The sequence below is a fragment of the Syngnathus scovelli genome, chromosome 20 (genome assembly GCF_024217435.2).
Source record: "Syngnathus scovelli strain Florida chromosome 20, RoL_Ssco_1.2, whole genome shotgun sequence".
In the NCBI taxonomy this organism is placed as follows: domain Eukaryota; kingdom Metazoa; phylum Chordata; class Actinopteri; order Syngnathiformes; family Syngnathidae; genus Syngnathus; species Syngnathus scovelli.
In genome coordinates this window covers 7,291,019-7,307,983 of record NC_090866.1, presented here as the reverse complement: position 1 = coordinate 7,307,983, position 16,965 = coordinate 7,291,019, and the positions used below count along the sequence as shown (strand labels likewise).

General features: G+C 37.4%; 2 protein-coding genes and 1 long non-coding RNA gene across 3 annotated transcripts; all 3 read right to left on the bottom strand.

Annotated features, from left to right (window-relative positions):
* Window positions 1-21: 21 nt before the first annotated feature.
* adgrf3b (adhesion G protein-coupled receptor F3b) lies at window positions 22-4,674 on the bottom strand. Its single transcript, XM_068649174.1, has 9 exons — window positions 4,195-4,674; window positions 3,739-3,963; window positions 3,236-3,379; window positions 2,966-3,153; window positions 2,705-2,890; window positions 1,193-2,494; window positions 531-572; window positions 397-426; window positions 22-320 (listed from the first exon to the last, which is right to left on the bottom strand). The coding sequence occupies exons 1-9, from the start codon at window positions 4,439-4,441 to the stop codon at window positions 261-263; spliced, it is 2,424 nt and encodes an 807-aa protein (XP_068505275.1). The 5' UTR covers window positions 4,442-4,674; the 3' UTR covers window positions 22-260.
* A 177-nt stretch (window positions 4,675-4,851) lies between these two features.
* Window positions 4,852-5,836, bottom strand: LOC137839759 (uncharacterized). The gene is made up of 4 exons (XR_011085942.1): window positions 5,704-5,836; window positions 5,514-5,575; window positions 5,357-5,415; window positions 4,852-4,976 (listed from the first exon to the last, which is right to left on the bottom strand). It is a non-coding gene; the product is annotated as an uncharacterized lncRNA (long non-coding RNA).
* A 6,619-nt stretch (window positions 5,837-12,455) lies between these two features.
* On the bottom strand, window positions 12,456-16,829 carry LOC125990088 (meprin A subunit alpha). Its single transcript, XM_049756816.2, has 14 exons — window positions 16,012-16,829; window positions 15,895-15,919; window positions 15,754-15,807; window positions 15,638-15,675; window positions 15,493-15,568; window positions 15,302-15,419; window positions 15,009-15,184; window positions 14,615-14,836; window positions 14,366-14,512; window positions 14,070-14,285; window positions 13,564-14,010; window positions 13,217-13,390; window positions 12,939-13,119; window positions 12,456-12,808 (listed from the first exon to the last, which is right to left on the bottom strand). The coding sequence occupies exons 1-14, from the start codon at window positions 16,072-16,074 to the stop codon at window positions 12,607-12,609; spliced, it is 2,139 nt and encodes a 712-aa protein (XP_049612773.1). The 5' UTR covers window positions 16,075-16,829; the 3' UTR covers window positions 12,456-12,606.
* Window positions 16,830-16,965: the final 136 nt, after the last annotated feature.

The following is a 16,965-nucleotide window of genomic DNA, read 5'->3' as shown; positions in this document are numbered from 1 at the left end:
TCCCACTCAATTCACAGTCTAAAATTACAAGATAGAAGAAATTATTGTAAAAAAACAAAATGTAGCTTCCCTGTCGTAAACAGGCCTGAATTTCACACAGAGTCAATTTGTAAGGAAATTGAGACGAGGTCATTGTTATACTTTTTGCAACACCCACCACAAAACAATCACAATATTCCACTATTTAAAAAAAAGAAAAGAAAAGAGAAAGAAAATTAAACATGCAGGAAAGAGCTCAATAAAGGTGGCTGATCTGGAGATTACATTTTCTTCCCTGCATGCGGTTGATGTTTTATTTTTAATTTGCCTTTTGAATTCACCTGAGGAAATAAGCACAAGAGAGAAACTGCTTTATATTTCTTTGCATGGCTTAATTCATAATCAATCAAAGTGTACCCTTATAAGCTTCAACAGTTCCCCTCGAATCTGCAATAGACACACACACACACACACACAAATTGATTAGGTCACCTTTGTGTAGTAATTCTAATTCTAGTGATTTACTGCCTATTTTAACGAAATACACCAACCTTCTGCTCCGCAAAACAGCCTGACAACAATATAGAAAGTCCCTGCAAGACATTTGAATAAAAACAAACATAAAACAATTACTACATTGCTAAGTACAAAGACGTTTTTCATTTCAGTGAATGAATTGAAAAATTCATTTTCAGGCCAATCCAAACAAAATTGGAAAAAAAGATCCCCCAGTGGAATACCGTATTTTCCGCACTATAAGGCGCACCTAAAAACCTCAAATTTTCTCAAAAGCCGACAGTGCACCTTATAAGCAGGTGCACCTTATATATGGACCAATATTGAGCCACTACAGCAGGCGTGTCCAAAGTCCGGCCCGCGGGCCAAATGTATATATCTTATATATGGACAAAGTTTTAAAATGGGCCATTAATTGAAGGTGCTCTTTATAATCCGGTGCGCCTTATATATGGACGAAGTTTTAAAATGGGCCATTCATTGAAGGTGCGCCTTATAATCCGGTGCGCCTTATAGTGCAGAAAATACGGTACTATTAATTGTTTTGGAGCATTGTCTGATGGTTTCTATATATCATGTGACTTTGGCAAAAATTCAATAGTAATAGTATTAGGGTCACCATAAGATGTACAACTCTGTAATTGGTACATCACAGGACTTAGCATTTTGCTTGGGTTTGTGTGTGTGTTGAAATTACCTGAAAGGAATTGAGGATGCTGAAACTGTAGTTCACAATGTTAAAAAATGTTCCTTCCGGGTCTGCTGTGAAGAGAAAGAATCCTACGATCCATGTCAGTCCAAAGACTGGCGTCAAAAAAACTATCACTTTGAGGATACTTTTGGCTGTTTTCCTGTAGTCTACATTTCTGCTATCGAGGTCTGGAGACTTCACCAGAGTGACAATGACAACCACCACACAACAGAGATTTATCAGAATGATGGCTCCAATTGGGAAGAGAAAAGAAGACAAAGAGCTCTGGAAGACCTTTCCAGGAACTAGCCAACATTCATCGTTGTGGTACCGCTTGCCGCTATATTTACAATACATGTAGGTGGATCCCACTATGAGCATTGGGAAGACGTAGCCTACTATGCTGGAGAGAGACATGAAAGTATTTTTGCTCAGTGGGTTGAATACAAAAATCAAATGGTAGACTAGCGTCAAGCTCATACATAGCATCCAGCAAAATGTGGCTAAGAAAAATAGATGTTTGCAGACAGTCGCAATTTCGCAACATGGAGGGTGCGTTGAGAGATCAGTTATTAGTGAGGAAATCAAGAAACTGCAGTGGCCAAGCAAGAGGAAAACGGCAATATTTACCATGGCTGTGTGGTAAAAATGTGAAAGGTTTGTTTTGACCACTGCTGACCACACCAGACACTGAATGATAAGAAAGATAAGCAAGGAGCAAATGGACACACTCAGACCAATTATTGTAAGGTGTTCAAGAGGTTGTGTCGAATTACTATCGTAGCCAACCATGGCAGAGAATGAAGTCAAGTGGTCGCACTCACAGAGGATGTCGTTACCACCAACCATTGCTCTGCATCCTTCTTCTGACCATCTCCCGGTGGTGTTCCAAAAAACACAGAAAGTTTTTCCAGAGTTCTGCACCTCCTTGTTAAATTTCAACCTAATTCTTACAGATGATTCATCATTATCCTCCAGTGTTGCAGATATCAAAACTGGTGACGGCACAGTGTATGGGAAGTCGTTCTGTAATTTATCCATCAGATTTTTCACAGCAAATAATTTCAAAATTCCAGAGGACCTGTTCATATATACCGTGGTATTGTACAAAGTCACTTCACAGTTACCAGCTGGGCAGACAGTGACCTCTAAATTTGGAGAGGTCAATCTTTGACCATGGTTGATTTGGATGTTCTTCACTAAACTTTCCACAGACCAAAGATAATTTGATGACAGGCTATGAATAATGGACTCGTTGATTCCAGCCCAGGTTTGGGCCAACATATTACTTGTTGCATCAACGAAGACCTGAAATGCAAAAAAAAAAGTGTTACATTTGACACACTGCCACCTGTTGGTTGATATGAGAATTTCTGTTAAGTTTTGATTGAATGTTTTTTTTTTTTTATGGTTAAACCTGCTCGTCTGATTCCCCTTGAAGTTCAAATACACCTTCTGGTCTATATTTTCAAAAATTAGTAAAAGATGCTGCAGAGTATTACTTATAAACGTACTTACCTGTAAGACACAGTTATCCAGAGTATTGATTTCTGATGCTTCAGCCATCAATTCAAGAATACGGATAGAGACAGTAAGGTCAGTCATCCTGTCTATTGAATTTGAATCCGACATCGAACTGTCCTGAAGTCCTTCAAAAATAGATTTGGCCCTCTCTGGAGTTACCCCTTTTCCTTTCTTGTAGTTCTAGAAATGTGAAAACTGTGATCAATCTTGATGATTTTCATGTTTGATTGTGTGCAGTCACGTTCACACACGCACCTCTGCGACTTGCAAAAGGTTAAACAAATGGTTGCTGACACAATTGGAGAACACTGGCTGCCACTTGTTTCCTTTACAAGTGCGGGACTCGTAGCCAACTCTGCCCTTTGGACACTTTCGATTAAACACTGTGTCTCCATCTGGGGTCCTGGGCCATAAATCATCTTCTTTGCAAAATTTCTTACCCACTTGAAGGATAGAGAAGAGTTAGGATGCAATTGTGGAAAAAAAAAATATGTGGAAAGAAACACTGTATCCATTGTTGCATACCATAAATTACTGGAATGTCCAGTCTTGCACTTTTTTCTTGATCCTTGATGTTTGTAAAGTTGACTGTCACATAATGTGCTTCACTGGTTTCCTGGCAACTGATAACAGCTGTGAAATTGTAATCCAGTGAGTCCGCTGTGGGTGCTAGAAAAAAAATAAAGCATGTAAAGTTTCGAGTTACCGTATTGGCCCGAATATATTGACCCCGATTATAAGACGACCCCCTCTTTTTCAAGACTCAAGTTTGAAAAAAGCCTTTGTCTAGACCCCGAATGTAAGACGACCCCCCCCTTTTTAAGTTTTATTTCAATGAAAAAAAACTTCGTCTTATATTCCGGCCAATACGGTATATACAATTTCACTTTCTAACTAAAGGGGCTGCCAAAAACAAAATGGAAATCTAAAAAATATAAGTGTCATTTAAAGCAGTGATTTCCAACCACTGTCTCATGGCACATAAGAGTGTTGTGAAAGAAGTCGTCTGAATTTATTATTTATCTTACGTTGTATTTTATCTCCAACATTGTAGCTCCACCTGACTTTATAGGTCTCATTGTTGTTTTGGACTGTGGCAGTGACTGTAACATTTTGAGTGCTTTGATTTTTAGAGCAGTCCACGGTAACAGGTTCAGATGTCATGGCGATATCTTCGGGCAGGGTCGCCACTTTTAATTCTTTCCTTGCCGTATGTCTGATTGACCCACTTGTGAATTCACATTCATACGTGCCTGCAGTGAACATAAGTAGTGGTTAGGAATGACATTATGTAATCAATCATACAAAAACATTATTTTACAAATTGAATATTTGATTCATTTATTTATTTGTTTTTAGCAGTGTATTATGTGGAGGAACATTATGAGGAGTGACCCAAATATTTGACATTGTAACGGTATGGATAGTTACTGAAAACAAAATAAATGGGCAAAATTCTCACGGTAAGAAATCTTCATACTTACCCGCCCAGATGTTTGTTATATTATGAAGCGTCACGGCCGTGCAAGATTTATTTGTGGCACAGTTTGAGTCAAGTTTCACTACACTGCCATTGTTAAGCTCAAAATGCTCATTCCTCCTGATAATTTTCCAGCTGGACTTATTCAATACCCCTTCTAAAGTACATTTCAGTGTTGCGTTTGACATGTAAGGTGCACATGTTTCTGTTGATTCGATGGTGACAATATCTATGTGAGAAAGAAAACACATTAGTTAAATGCACCGTATGGTCCAGGGGTGAAGAACAATAAAAGTCATGGATCAACTTGACCTATAAGTGGAAAATACTATCTCTCAACAGAGGAGGCTTACTAAAGAGAATTAGCATGCTTTCTTTGGTAATACATGACTATAAAATTAGAAGGCATACATAGGTGATTTTTTTTCCACCTCACTTTGTGTAGTCTCTCAAATTTTAAAAATCAATTAAGTTGTAAAAAAAAAAAAAAAAAAATCTGTATGCATTTGCATATGGGGAGCTGAACTAGTCTCTTTCCAGAAACTGATTTCAATTTATGGTGATTGTTTTATTATGTCTTTATCACAGTGTGACCCCACCAAGCCCCTGCAAACAAAATTAGATACTAATTATCATTATAAAACATCAAACATTTACTTGCCTGATGAGGTGATCCAGAAATTAGCTCTAAGACTGGCTTCCAATGTCGACACAATGCCCTGGAGTCTCGACGTTGGAATTTTGTTGTTAAGACCAATTTCAAAGTCCAGAGAACGGTTGGACAGCCTTTAAGATTGAGAAGAACTCAAAAAAACATATTTGGTGATAGCAGCAATACTTGAAATGATATTAAGATCTATGCTTGAATGATCATAAATCAAAACATAAAGATGATGACAGAAGTCTTTGCGCATTAGACTTACAAAAAATAAATACAATTTCAGAAATCATAATAAATTTTTAATTATTTCTATAGATTTACGTATTTGTAAAAATAAGATGTTTAGATATACAGAGACAATTGCTTTTTGTTACATTCTTCAGACAGCGACAATATTGATATTTGATACTAGTTCACCAATTCTGTATTAAAACAAACAGTTCGATATGTATCAATACTGATATTTCTATTTTAATAAATATAACCTTTTTATTCAGTACAATACCTCAGACCAGTAATGTTCAAGTGTTGAAAACCATGAAGTTCTTTAAAGGCAGTTTCAAGCTTTAAAAGGAAAATCACCAAAAAGGTGTTTAATTTGATATAAACAAAAAAAAAAGACAAAAAAAGATAATTCAAATAATACAATTAAAATTGTGTACCTGTTTAATTTTTTCAAAATCCCACATGGTTCCATTTAGTTTTGAAGTTCCAGTGAGTTTGTCTGTGGAGATGATGATAGGAGTTTTGACCTCATCATTTCACACAAATGCAATCAACAATCAATGAGATTCATTACATCACCTCAAATTAATTACATATTAGCGAGTTCAACATCTGGTAATATCTTACGTTGGACCTTGGGTAAGCAAACTCTTGTGGATGCCGTCACGCCGTTTGGGCATATTATTTCACTGATGCAGCATAGCTCATTGCGCCGATTGCCCCCAACAGAGCAGCTGCACAAGTAGTTACCGTTGTAAATTAGACAACCTAGAATAAGAAACAGGTTGCTTTTCGCAGTTCTACCTCGCTTTATGACAAAAGCTGATCAGTGATCTGTATGACGTACCTACAACTGTTTGTTTTGGGCCATCATTCACCACTACCACTTCTTTACCTTTGGTATCGAGCCCCTGGCAATAGTTTGCTGTGAGACAGATTTGAGGGTGAGGGGTGGGGATTCAGGTAATGATTTTATTTTATTTTTTAATTCAAACTTGGCCGTTGGACCAGAAAGGCTTTGTAAAAAACTCAATGTAGCAGTTAATAATGAGCATAGAAAAACAGAGGTGGTAGTTATACATTACCGGCAGCACAAGCCTGCAAATCACAACAACAGATTGAAATGAAACATGATTTCAATCACAATCACACAGCACAATGTGAAGAATCATTATTACCTGATAGTACATGAACAAAGATCCCATCACGAACATGATGGAAAACATTGTGTTCCTAATGGAAAAATGTCACAATTCAATAACCACTAGATTGAAATACATTTTATTATGAAAAGTAGGGCTTGTTGTCACATGGCTAAGTTGTCACGTTCTCCACTAGAGGGCGGTATTTAAATGTGAATTACTCATTTTCGTCCTTATATGTTTTGTTTGTCTGTGGACCAATTGGGTGTAATATGTCTTGTCACCGTGGGATAGTAGGAAACGCAATTTCGATCTCTTTCTATGTCTTGACATGTGAAGAAATGACAATAAAGCAGACTTTGACTTTATATGGTCATGGGTTAGTGATGTGCATTCAAGTTCTTTTAAGTCACTCAAAAGATTCATTCAAAAGAATCAGTCACTGAATTGTTCGCTACACTTTCTTATTTATTTATTATTTATTTTTATTTTTTACCTCGTGTGGTGTACCTATTAAAGTGTCCATGAGGTGTACCTAATAACAAGCCACTTCATTAGGGAAGTGTCATGGTCAAAGCTTAACTGAAAGTGACAAGTGCCACAACCCGCCCCCACCTTCTGATTGGCTGTTTGATCGGTGACGTCACTTGGACACTCCATTAGGTACACCGCCATTTTCAGGTGTACCTAATAACAGGCCAATTCATTAGGGAAGTGTCACGGTCAAAGCTTCACTGTAGTGTTGGCTCGTGAGTGAGCGATTCGTTCAAAGGAACGAATCTTTTCAGTGAACGAGAGTGAACGAATAACTTCCTAAAGTGATTTGTTCTTTTTTCAGTTCGTATGATTCCAACCAGTCGGTGTCGATAATGCGCATTGAAGCTGGTGCCACCTCGCCGTAAAACAAAACGAAGAAGAAATGACATAACTTCCCGTTCACGAACGAGTCGTGAATTGCGTTTCCCGTTCAACAACTAAACGTATCTGTGAGTGAGTCAGTGAGTGATTTACATTTCCAGTTCTTCGCGACAACGGATCAGTGAGGGAACGAATCCTGACTTTTCCGTTCGCGAACGAGTTAATAGGTGAACTGCCTTCCTTCCCGTGCATCAACGGATCAGTCAGTGAACGTGTTGCGTCTCCCTCCTGGCGTGAACTATGTAAACCACAATGTCGATTTAAGAAAGAAAGAAAGAAAGAAAGAAAGAAAGAAAGAAAGAAAGAAAGAAAGAAAGAAAGAAAGAAAGAAAGAAAGAAAGAACCACACTGAAACAACACTTCTTTTATGCACGTTTTCTCCAAGCTAACGGTTAACGTTATTGCATGAAGGGATGCACTGTTATGCAACAACGGGGAGATTATGCTTCTCTTTGGGTAATCTTGATTTTATAACACTTTTAATAGTTTTTAAATAACGTGTGTGCATATATACGCCTAAATATTGTTATCCAATATATCTACTGCAATTTCACATTAGATTGCTGGTTTGAAATTTACTTGTATTATTATTATTAATATTATTGTTGTTTTGTTGTTGTTTGTTGTTGTTGTAATAAACATTTATTTTAAAACTTGTTTGGTGTTTTATTCCTTGTTTTTATATTCGCCAATGAAAACATAATCAGAGATTTGGTTAACTGACAATATGTATGTGTTTTAGGTTGTTATATGAGTTGGTGTACCCCAAAATAACAAATGTCGGCATAACGGATTTTTTTTCCAACCTTTTAGTCATTCAGTATAATAACACCATCAACTACAATCCAACAAATACAAAATCAGAACATCAGTTGAAATAGCTGACTGGTTAGTGACACCGGCTCTTACCTGGTAAGAACTTGGTTCAATCCTAGGAGTGACCTAAATGTGCTTTTAGACTTGGAACCTCACTTTGTATGTGTTTTTTACATTTAGCTCCTGCAGAACGTGAAAATGAACAAAATCTTTTTGGTCATTTCACGTTCTGCAGGAGCTAAAACTTTTCACGCAGGTGCACTTAACGAGGGAATCACACGGACACTCCATTAGGTACACCGCCATTTTCAAGTGTACCTAATAACAGGCCACTTTATTAGGGAAATATCATGGTCAAAGGTGTCAAGCTCTAGTCCTCGATGGGCCGCGTTCCAATATGTTTTCCAAGTGACCCTCGTTAAGTGCAGGTGCGTGAAAACTTTTAGCCACTTTCACGTTCAAAAGGAGCTAAAAGTTTTCACGCACCTGCACTTAACGAGGGCATCACACGGACACTCCATTAGGTACACCGCCATTTTCAAGTGTACCTAATAACAGGCCACTTTATTAGGGAAATATCATGGTCAAAGGTGTCAAGCTCTAGTCCTCGATGGGCCGCGTTCCAATATGTTTTCCAAGTGACCCTCGTTAAGTGCAGGTGCGTGAAAACTTTTAGCCACTTTCACGTTCAAAAGGAGCTAAAAGTTTTCACGCACCTGCACTTAACGAGGGCATCACACGGACACTCCATTAGGTACACCGCCATTTTCAAGTGTACCTAATAACAGGCCACTTTATTAGGGAAATATCGTGGTCAAAGGTCACAGGTGTGAAGCTCCAGTCCTCGAGGGGCCGCGTTCCAACATGTTTTCCAACTGACCCTCGTTAAGTGCAGGTGCGTGAAAAGTTTTAGCCACTTTCACGTTCAAAAGGAGCTAAAAGTTTTCACGCACCTGCACTTAACGAGGGCATCACACGGACACTCCATTAGGTACACCGCCATTTTCAAGTGTACCGAATAACAGGCCACTTTATTAGGGAAATATCATGGTCAAAGGTGTCAAGCTCTAGACTTCGGGGCCGCGTTCCAATATGTTTTACAAGTTACCCTCGTTAAATACACCTGCGTGAAAATATTTTGTTTATTTTCACGTTCTGCAGGAGCTAAACGTAAAAAACATATACAAAGCAAGGTTCCAAGTCTAAAAGCATGCTTAGGTATACACGCGCACCAGGGATCGAACCAAGATCTTACCAGGTAAGAACCCATGTCACTAACCAGACGGCTATTTCGACCTGGTAGCTCATGACCGTCTGTACTCTTTTGTACTAGTGATGTGCATTCCAGTTTGAACTGAATCTTTAGAATCGGTTCACTCAAAAGGTTTGTTCAAAAGAATCGTTCACCAAATCGTTCGCTACACCTTCTTATTTATTTATTATTATTATCATTTTTTTTTACCTCGTGTAGTGTACCTATTGAAGTGTCCATGAGGTGTACCTAATCACAGGCCACTTCATTAGGGAAAAATCATGGTCAAAGCTTCACGGAAAGTGAAAAGTGCCACACCCGCCCTCACCCCCACTTTCTGATTGGCTGTTTGATCTGTGACGTCATTTGGACACTCTATTAGGTACACCGCCATTTTCAGGTTCGTTCGCGAAGATTCATGAGTGAGTGACAGACAGCGTTGCTGCTATGCCAGCCGACACACGTTATGCTGACATTGATGTTTTAATTTTGTATTTGTTTGATTATAGTTGATGGCGTTATTATACCGAATGTGTTTGTGTTTGAATAAAAGGTTGAAAAAAAATCTGTTATGCCGACATTTGTTATTTTGGGGGACACCAACTCATATAACAACGTAAAACACCTATTGTCAGTTAACCAAATTTCTGATTTTTATGTTTTAAATGGCGAATATAAAAACAAGGAATAAAACACCAGACAAGTTTTAACATAAATGTTTATTAAAATAATAATAATATTAAAAGTAAATTTCAAACCAGCAATACAATGTGAAATTGCAGCAGATATATTGGGTAACAATATTTAGGCGTATATATGCACACACGTTATTTAAAAACTACTATAAGTGTTATAAAATCAAGATTACCCAAAGACAAGCATAATCTCCCCGTTGTTGCATAACGGCCCATCCCTTCATGCAGTAAAGTTAGCCGTTAGCTTGGAGAAAACGCGCATAAAAGAAGTGGTGTTTCAGTGAGTGGTTCTTTCTTTCCTTGGCAAATCGTAAATCTACATTCTGGCTTACATAGTTCACGTCAGGAGGGAGACGCAACACGTTCACTGACTGATCCGTTGATGCACGGGAAGGAAGGCAGTTCACCCATTGACTCGTTCGCGAACGGGAAAGTCAGGATTCGTTCCCTCACTGATCCGTTCTCGCGATGAACTGGAAATGCGAATCACTCACTCACTGATTCGTTCACTCACAAATTCGTTCGTTGGGGAACGGGAAATGCAATTCACGACTCGTTCGTAAACAGGAGGTTACGTCATGTTCTTCTTCGTTTTGTTTAACAGAGAGGTGGCACTAACTTCAATGTGCATTACCGACACCTCCTGGTTGAAGTCATATGAACTAAAAAAAGTCGTTCTTTTGAACGTATCGTTCACTCACGAGCCAACACTATCATGGGTCATAAGCACGGCTTGTGGTGCCTATTTTAATTTTAGATTTGATCTTGATTGTTCTTAAAATTTTCTATTTTAATCATTTAGGATATATTTGTCCCCTCTTTACATTGAATGGTCTGCACTTTACCTTTCATTGCACTTGTTGTCATGACAATTAATCTGAATTTAAGTGAATGGGCCACTGAAAAATGCACCTCCTGCAAATTGGTTTACGTATGCCAGAATTACCATTCCGATGATGTGTGTCACTTAGTGAGGAAATGTGTTTGTCTGGTTTACGATTTATAAATAGATCTTCCATCAGGCCCTCGGCAACAATTATTCAATTTAAATTTAATTCAGTACTCACATTGTTGAAGATAATAACTCAACTATAATTCTATCACTTTTGACAAAATGCTTTACAAATTATTTGTACTACTGCAAGTATCATGTCAGTGTGGTATAATATTTAAACAGAACAGTGACGATTTGTTTGACTGCTTTTTGAAACAATGCCACATTTACTCCTCTCCATAGCTGTGATACCGCAAAGTTTGAATTTAGCAGGCCATACCGTCGACCAGCAACTTTGCATATTTTTTTCTCATGAATTTTACAATGCTTTCATAATAATGTGCATTTACGTCAGAATTACAACCCCACTGTAGCACGCAAACAAAAACCTCACAGAAAAACACAGGGCCACTAAAGTACACAAAGTGTAAGCCACCAAAAAAGGGATAAGTGAGTCAAATGGTGTAATTATCAAGTACCATTAATTTTTATGTGATGGTTAATTGGAAAACAATTTAGGTGACTGTTGTTGATAAAGTAGTTTCGCAAGACTAAGATGATTACGTTTCACAGAATTCCATTTGTTGCCATTTTTCTACATTTTAAATGAATGAAAGCAAATTACTTTTTTGAAAACTAAATAAAAAATGTGTAGCCCCATTCATACTTGGGTTGAGCACGACATTGTTGTCAGAGATAAATTTGATTGGTTTAACTTAAGATATATATATATATATATATATATATATATATATATATATATATATATATATATATATATATATATATATATATATATATATATATATATATATATATATATATATATATATAAATGGCATTCACAAAAAATGTTTGATAAAAAAAATCTGAGGGACATTTCTTACCTTTCAGCTGCAACAGGTGAATAGAAACTCTGGATGCATTGTGCATCCAAATTTGATACAAATTCATCAGGGGGTGGAACTCTCCATTACAACCTTTGTACCAAAGCACCATTAAAAATTTGCATGTTCCATGACAGAAGGGATGGCACATGCAGACAGCATTTCATTTTTATAAGGAACTAATCCACTACCAAACCAAGATTTCTCCTTCAAGATGTGACATAGAAACTGTCAATCAAATGATGCAAGGTTAGGGTTGTCCCTTGCTGGGTTTTACAACAGCTTCCCCCAATGCCACAAACACAATAAAACAAGAAAGTGGAAGATGTGAAACACACAGAAACACAAACACACAAAGGTTCTTTACATATATATAGTCAAGTAAAAATAAAAATTATATGTTGCATCAAAACTATTTTGGCAAGTACAATTCATCCCAATAATAAACGTATTGGCATATATGTAGTGCATTACTGCAAAAGAATGTATAATGTAGTTTTTCTTAATAAACTCAGATTTTTTTATTGCAAGTCAACATCTGAAAAAGTGTTATTTTTAAAGAAAATAAAGATATTATTAACATGACCAAAATTGTGGGTTGTATTTTCATAAGTAGAAAATACTTGGAACATGATTAAAGTCAATTCAACACTTGCAAAGAAATACTCAAAAAAAATCAATCACATTTTTTAATGTTATCAAATTCAGTTAAATTATCAAACAATTTCTAACAATACTAATATTCTTACTAGTTGACATTTTTTATGGCCATTGGACATCTGTCTTCTTTGAACACGATATATTGATCTGAAATTGGACTGGTGGTCTACATCAGTAAGACATTTACTATCCAAACAGTTAAGACGACAAACAGACTTGGCGTTGATGCTGGTGAATAGGAGGGCACCTTTTTGATCATCGGCACGTGGAGTTCACGCTCAGTGTCAGATGCTTGCAGAATGCGTCTCCCTATCTTCACATTCTCACACCTCATACCACTGTAGACCGAGGTCTGACTTGAAGCACACCTGAAAAGAAGCAGAGGGTAAAGAAGTAATCCGGATCAAACATTTACCATCGCTCATAATAATAATTTGCATTATCATATCCCGGATTTTTTTTTTCTTTTCAAAACACCTCGTAAAATTGCTTACACACCTGCAGGAGGCTGCTCCATCTCTCTCCACACACACACCACCATTCAAACAAGGGTTGGGACGACAAGGGTCTGGGTAAACAGATTTGGAAGCCTCCAAGATTATTTCCGCTGGATTCTCAGCATCTTTGTTTCGTGGGAGAGGTTTGACGGGCACTTCAGTCTTGATTAAATGTGTCAGATCTGTTGAGACAAATGAATAAAATTGATATTAATTTCTAAACACTTCACATGTGACATAGCATCAAATAATAAAACAGTGGACGTTCGTGATTATCACCATTAAAATCAGCAAAAATGATGAGGTCATTGTTTTTGATGAAGCTCCTTTTGTGGATTTGCTTGTGAGAAATAAAAGTGCTCCAGCCTCTTTCTCCACCCTGGTAACAGTTGCAATCATCATTCCATACTGCACCAGATGTAGCTGTTGGTTTGCTCCAGCGCTTATCAACATCTACAAATGGCAAGAAATTGATTGATCACTCATTTGTAGTAATTTGACATTGTCACATTCAATGCAAATGGATTAAAAATATTTGTCATCTATGTTTGTATACCAAGTTCTTTAAATAAAAAATTCTTTGTTTTTGAAAAAACCAACTAAGGATGCCCGTGAATTTAGCCTACCAGTGGTAAAACTCCTTGTCGAGGACATCCTCATTTTAACATCAGGATCTTGGTCCATGACGACAAATGTAACTTGTCGATTCTGGGCCGGCCACTGCATCACTACGTCATTTTCACCACTGCAAAGGTAGAAAAACAAACCCACGTAGTCTCGGTAGACATTGTCTTTTCCATTTGGGTAAATGCTTATCCCAAACGAGTAGCCTTCATTGTTGTAAAAGCATGGACTTTTTACTGGACTGCCAGGTGGGGTGCTGGAAAGAAGTCCAGTAAAGTTGTGGATTTGCCAGACGGCATTGGGGCAAACAGTCTCACTAAGAGTGATATCATCGAGAGAGATGGCACCAGAGGAGCTTTTTGATCCTCTGATTCCTTGGAAGATATAGCGGAATTTTTGTGACATCTTGAGTGTTACATGGCTTATTTTCCAGGCATCATTTCCGTCACCTAAGAAGTAAACAAAGTTAAATCGATTTATGCATCATTTTCTATATAAAGTCCAATACCTGTGATGGTATGGATCTTCCTGACACTGCGAACAGTCCCAGTTCCATCGTCCATCCGGACCCAAATCACTAATTTGTCCCCTGCTACTCCGCTCATCTTATAGAAGAACTGCAAGCACTGCTCATGTCTCTTGGGATAAAGAATGCGAGACTCCAGTAAGGCACTGTTTGCAGCATTACCAGTAGAAGTGTCAAACTTCATGAAGTAGCCAGAATCTTAAAGTAGACATAAAAAAAAAAAAGTTGTGAGAACTGCGTCAATTTGAATTGAGATAAGCCCCAAAAAAATTTTGTACCCTTGCATCGTCCTGCAAGTGTCTGATCTGGATCAGCAGGAGTGCTCAGCGTCTGGACCCAGTCTGTATGGTCATTCTCGTTCTGGATCATTCCACAGATGTTGTTCAGTTCGAAAGAACATTGGTCCAGAAGTGTGTGTGTATTTGCTATTAAAAGACAAATGATATTATAAATCTATACCATGCCGGTCTAAGTCGGCTGCATCACATGACTCTTATCTCGTCAAAGGTTTATGAGCGGAGACATACCACAACTGTACATGTGGTTGAGCCTCGTGATATCCACCGCACTAAAATCCAGTCGTTGTCCGATGACATCATTAAAAAACGGAATGGTGGTAGTGATTGTCGGGATACTCTCATTCTTGTTGAAGGAAAGCGGCCTGTAGTGCATGATGGACTCATAATCATACGGAGTGTTCAGATCAGTGATGAAGTCATCGTCATACTTGTTGAAATTGTGCTCCATTCCTGTGAAGTAATCACATTGGTAATTTGATTTTAATTTTTTTACTCACCAATAATATATGATGCATACCTGTGGTATTTATTTGGCTAAATAAAGAGGTGTGAAGAAAAAACTTTCAAAGCAATAATACTGCAAAATCATTGATAAATTGAAATTTCAAACTAAAGAGCATACCTTCTTCAATTTGGTCCCACCATATGTTGACATAGTCGTCTCTGTCGGAACGTGACTGTTCATGGTAAAAGCCAAGAGCGTGCAGGAGCTCATGCTCTACAATAGCCTTAGTGTCACATCGTGCCCCAATAGACACATTTTGTCCATATTTATCATCTCCAACAAACGACCAGCATCTGAATTTAAAAAAGGGGGGAAATCCTAAATATCCCATTCTTACTGTAATATTAATTTATCACAACATTCAGCAGTTTGATGATTAAATGCATGACCCAAAGGTTTTAGAGTTTTACCCAGAGAGCTTTGTAAAAGAGATGTAGCTTGCTTCCCCTTCATAAGGTTTGAAGTCCACACAAGATCTTAAACGGTATTCCTCAAAAGCCTGGAGTATCACCCCTTTAGCATTCAACTCTACAATATTGGAAATCATAATTATAATATTTTAAATCAGAAGAAATATTGCTAGTATTGTGGCTCAACATACCTAATGAATCTGTTAAAATGTAAGGTATGGGGAACTTCCATCTCCTTGCTTCATCAAGGATTGCATTTCTGGTGGACTGCAATGCAAAAAGTGAGAATTACGGTTTCTATTTTCATTTGAACCATATTAGCGACAATATACTTACATCACCAGCAATGTCTCCCTCAAAAAGATGCCTCAAGTCTAAAAATGTTGCGCAATGATGTCAATCAACAAGGCTTGCAGCCACAGAAAATATATTAAACAACTGGAAGCGATTACCTTTATTGATGTCTGGGATATCAGCCCTGAGCTCACCATCATCTGCATTATCATCTGAAAAATAAATGTATGGATAGTATCTTGTCAGGCAGAAAGCCATTGACATTGAAGGGCTTGATCATTGCATTGTCATGAACCAACCTGTTGTTGCTGGAGCAGTCTGCACCTAGCATAAAAAAAAAAAAAAAAAAAAAAAAAAAAAGTTTAAGTCCAATATTGATGATTTTCTGGGTGCAACTCGAATTGAGATAAATTTACCTTTAAAACTGCCAAAATGACAATCAATGATCCAATCTTCATCCAGCGCACTTTAAAGCCCATTGTTATTTACTTGGTTCTGTGACGCTTGTGAAAATATCTTGTCCATAAAGAAATCAACTGCGGATGAACTTTGCTCGCCATAACGGAGCTTAATGGATAACTAATACTTTACGCATTTTCTCAGCCTCGAGTGTTTCTGTTGACACTGCACATCATCTGATATGATCTTAACTATCCTGCTTAAAAAAATAAAAGAACAATAATAATCCTGTCCAAGTGTATCTATAAAGTTTCCTTATCTAAGATTCCATGCATGTAAGAATAATGTTCTGCTTCATTGGAACAACATCAGCCATGTTTCGGTTTATTTTTTTTGTTTTTATATTCTTGCCTTTTTGCTGTGTTCTTTTTAACAATCTAAACAAATTGTAAAAAAAAAAACCCATACAGTACTCGATTGAAAGTTAATATTTTTACAACAATAATTAATGTTATGGTTGTCAAGATCAGTCTTGGTCAGATAATAAATTTGAATATTTTTCTTGAGTGCTTGGGTTCCCAGGTACCTAAAATGCTATCACCCTCTTTGTCCAGTTTTAAAACTCATTTGAAGACCCCATTTTATTGGTTTTCAACTGACTTTTTTGTTATTGTTCTACTACTGTATATTAATTTGTTTTAATTTACTGTTTTTACTGTCTTTATGGTTGTCCCATTGTTAGATGTACAGCTGCAGCCATTGTGAAATGCGCTAATTGTATGGTATGGTATGGTATGGTATGGTATGGTATGGTATGGTATGGTATGGTATGGTATGGTATTTTTGGCCTCTCATGCCAAACTCTTGAACCATACTTTCTGAGAACCACCCATACACACGATTGTTTACATTTGGTAAGCATCACAAGTTTGTATTCATTTCCATCTCATTGTTTTTGTTGCCATATCATG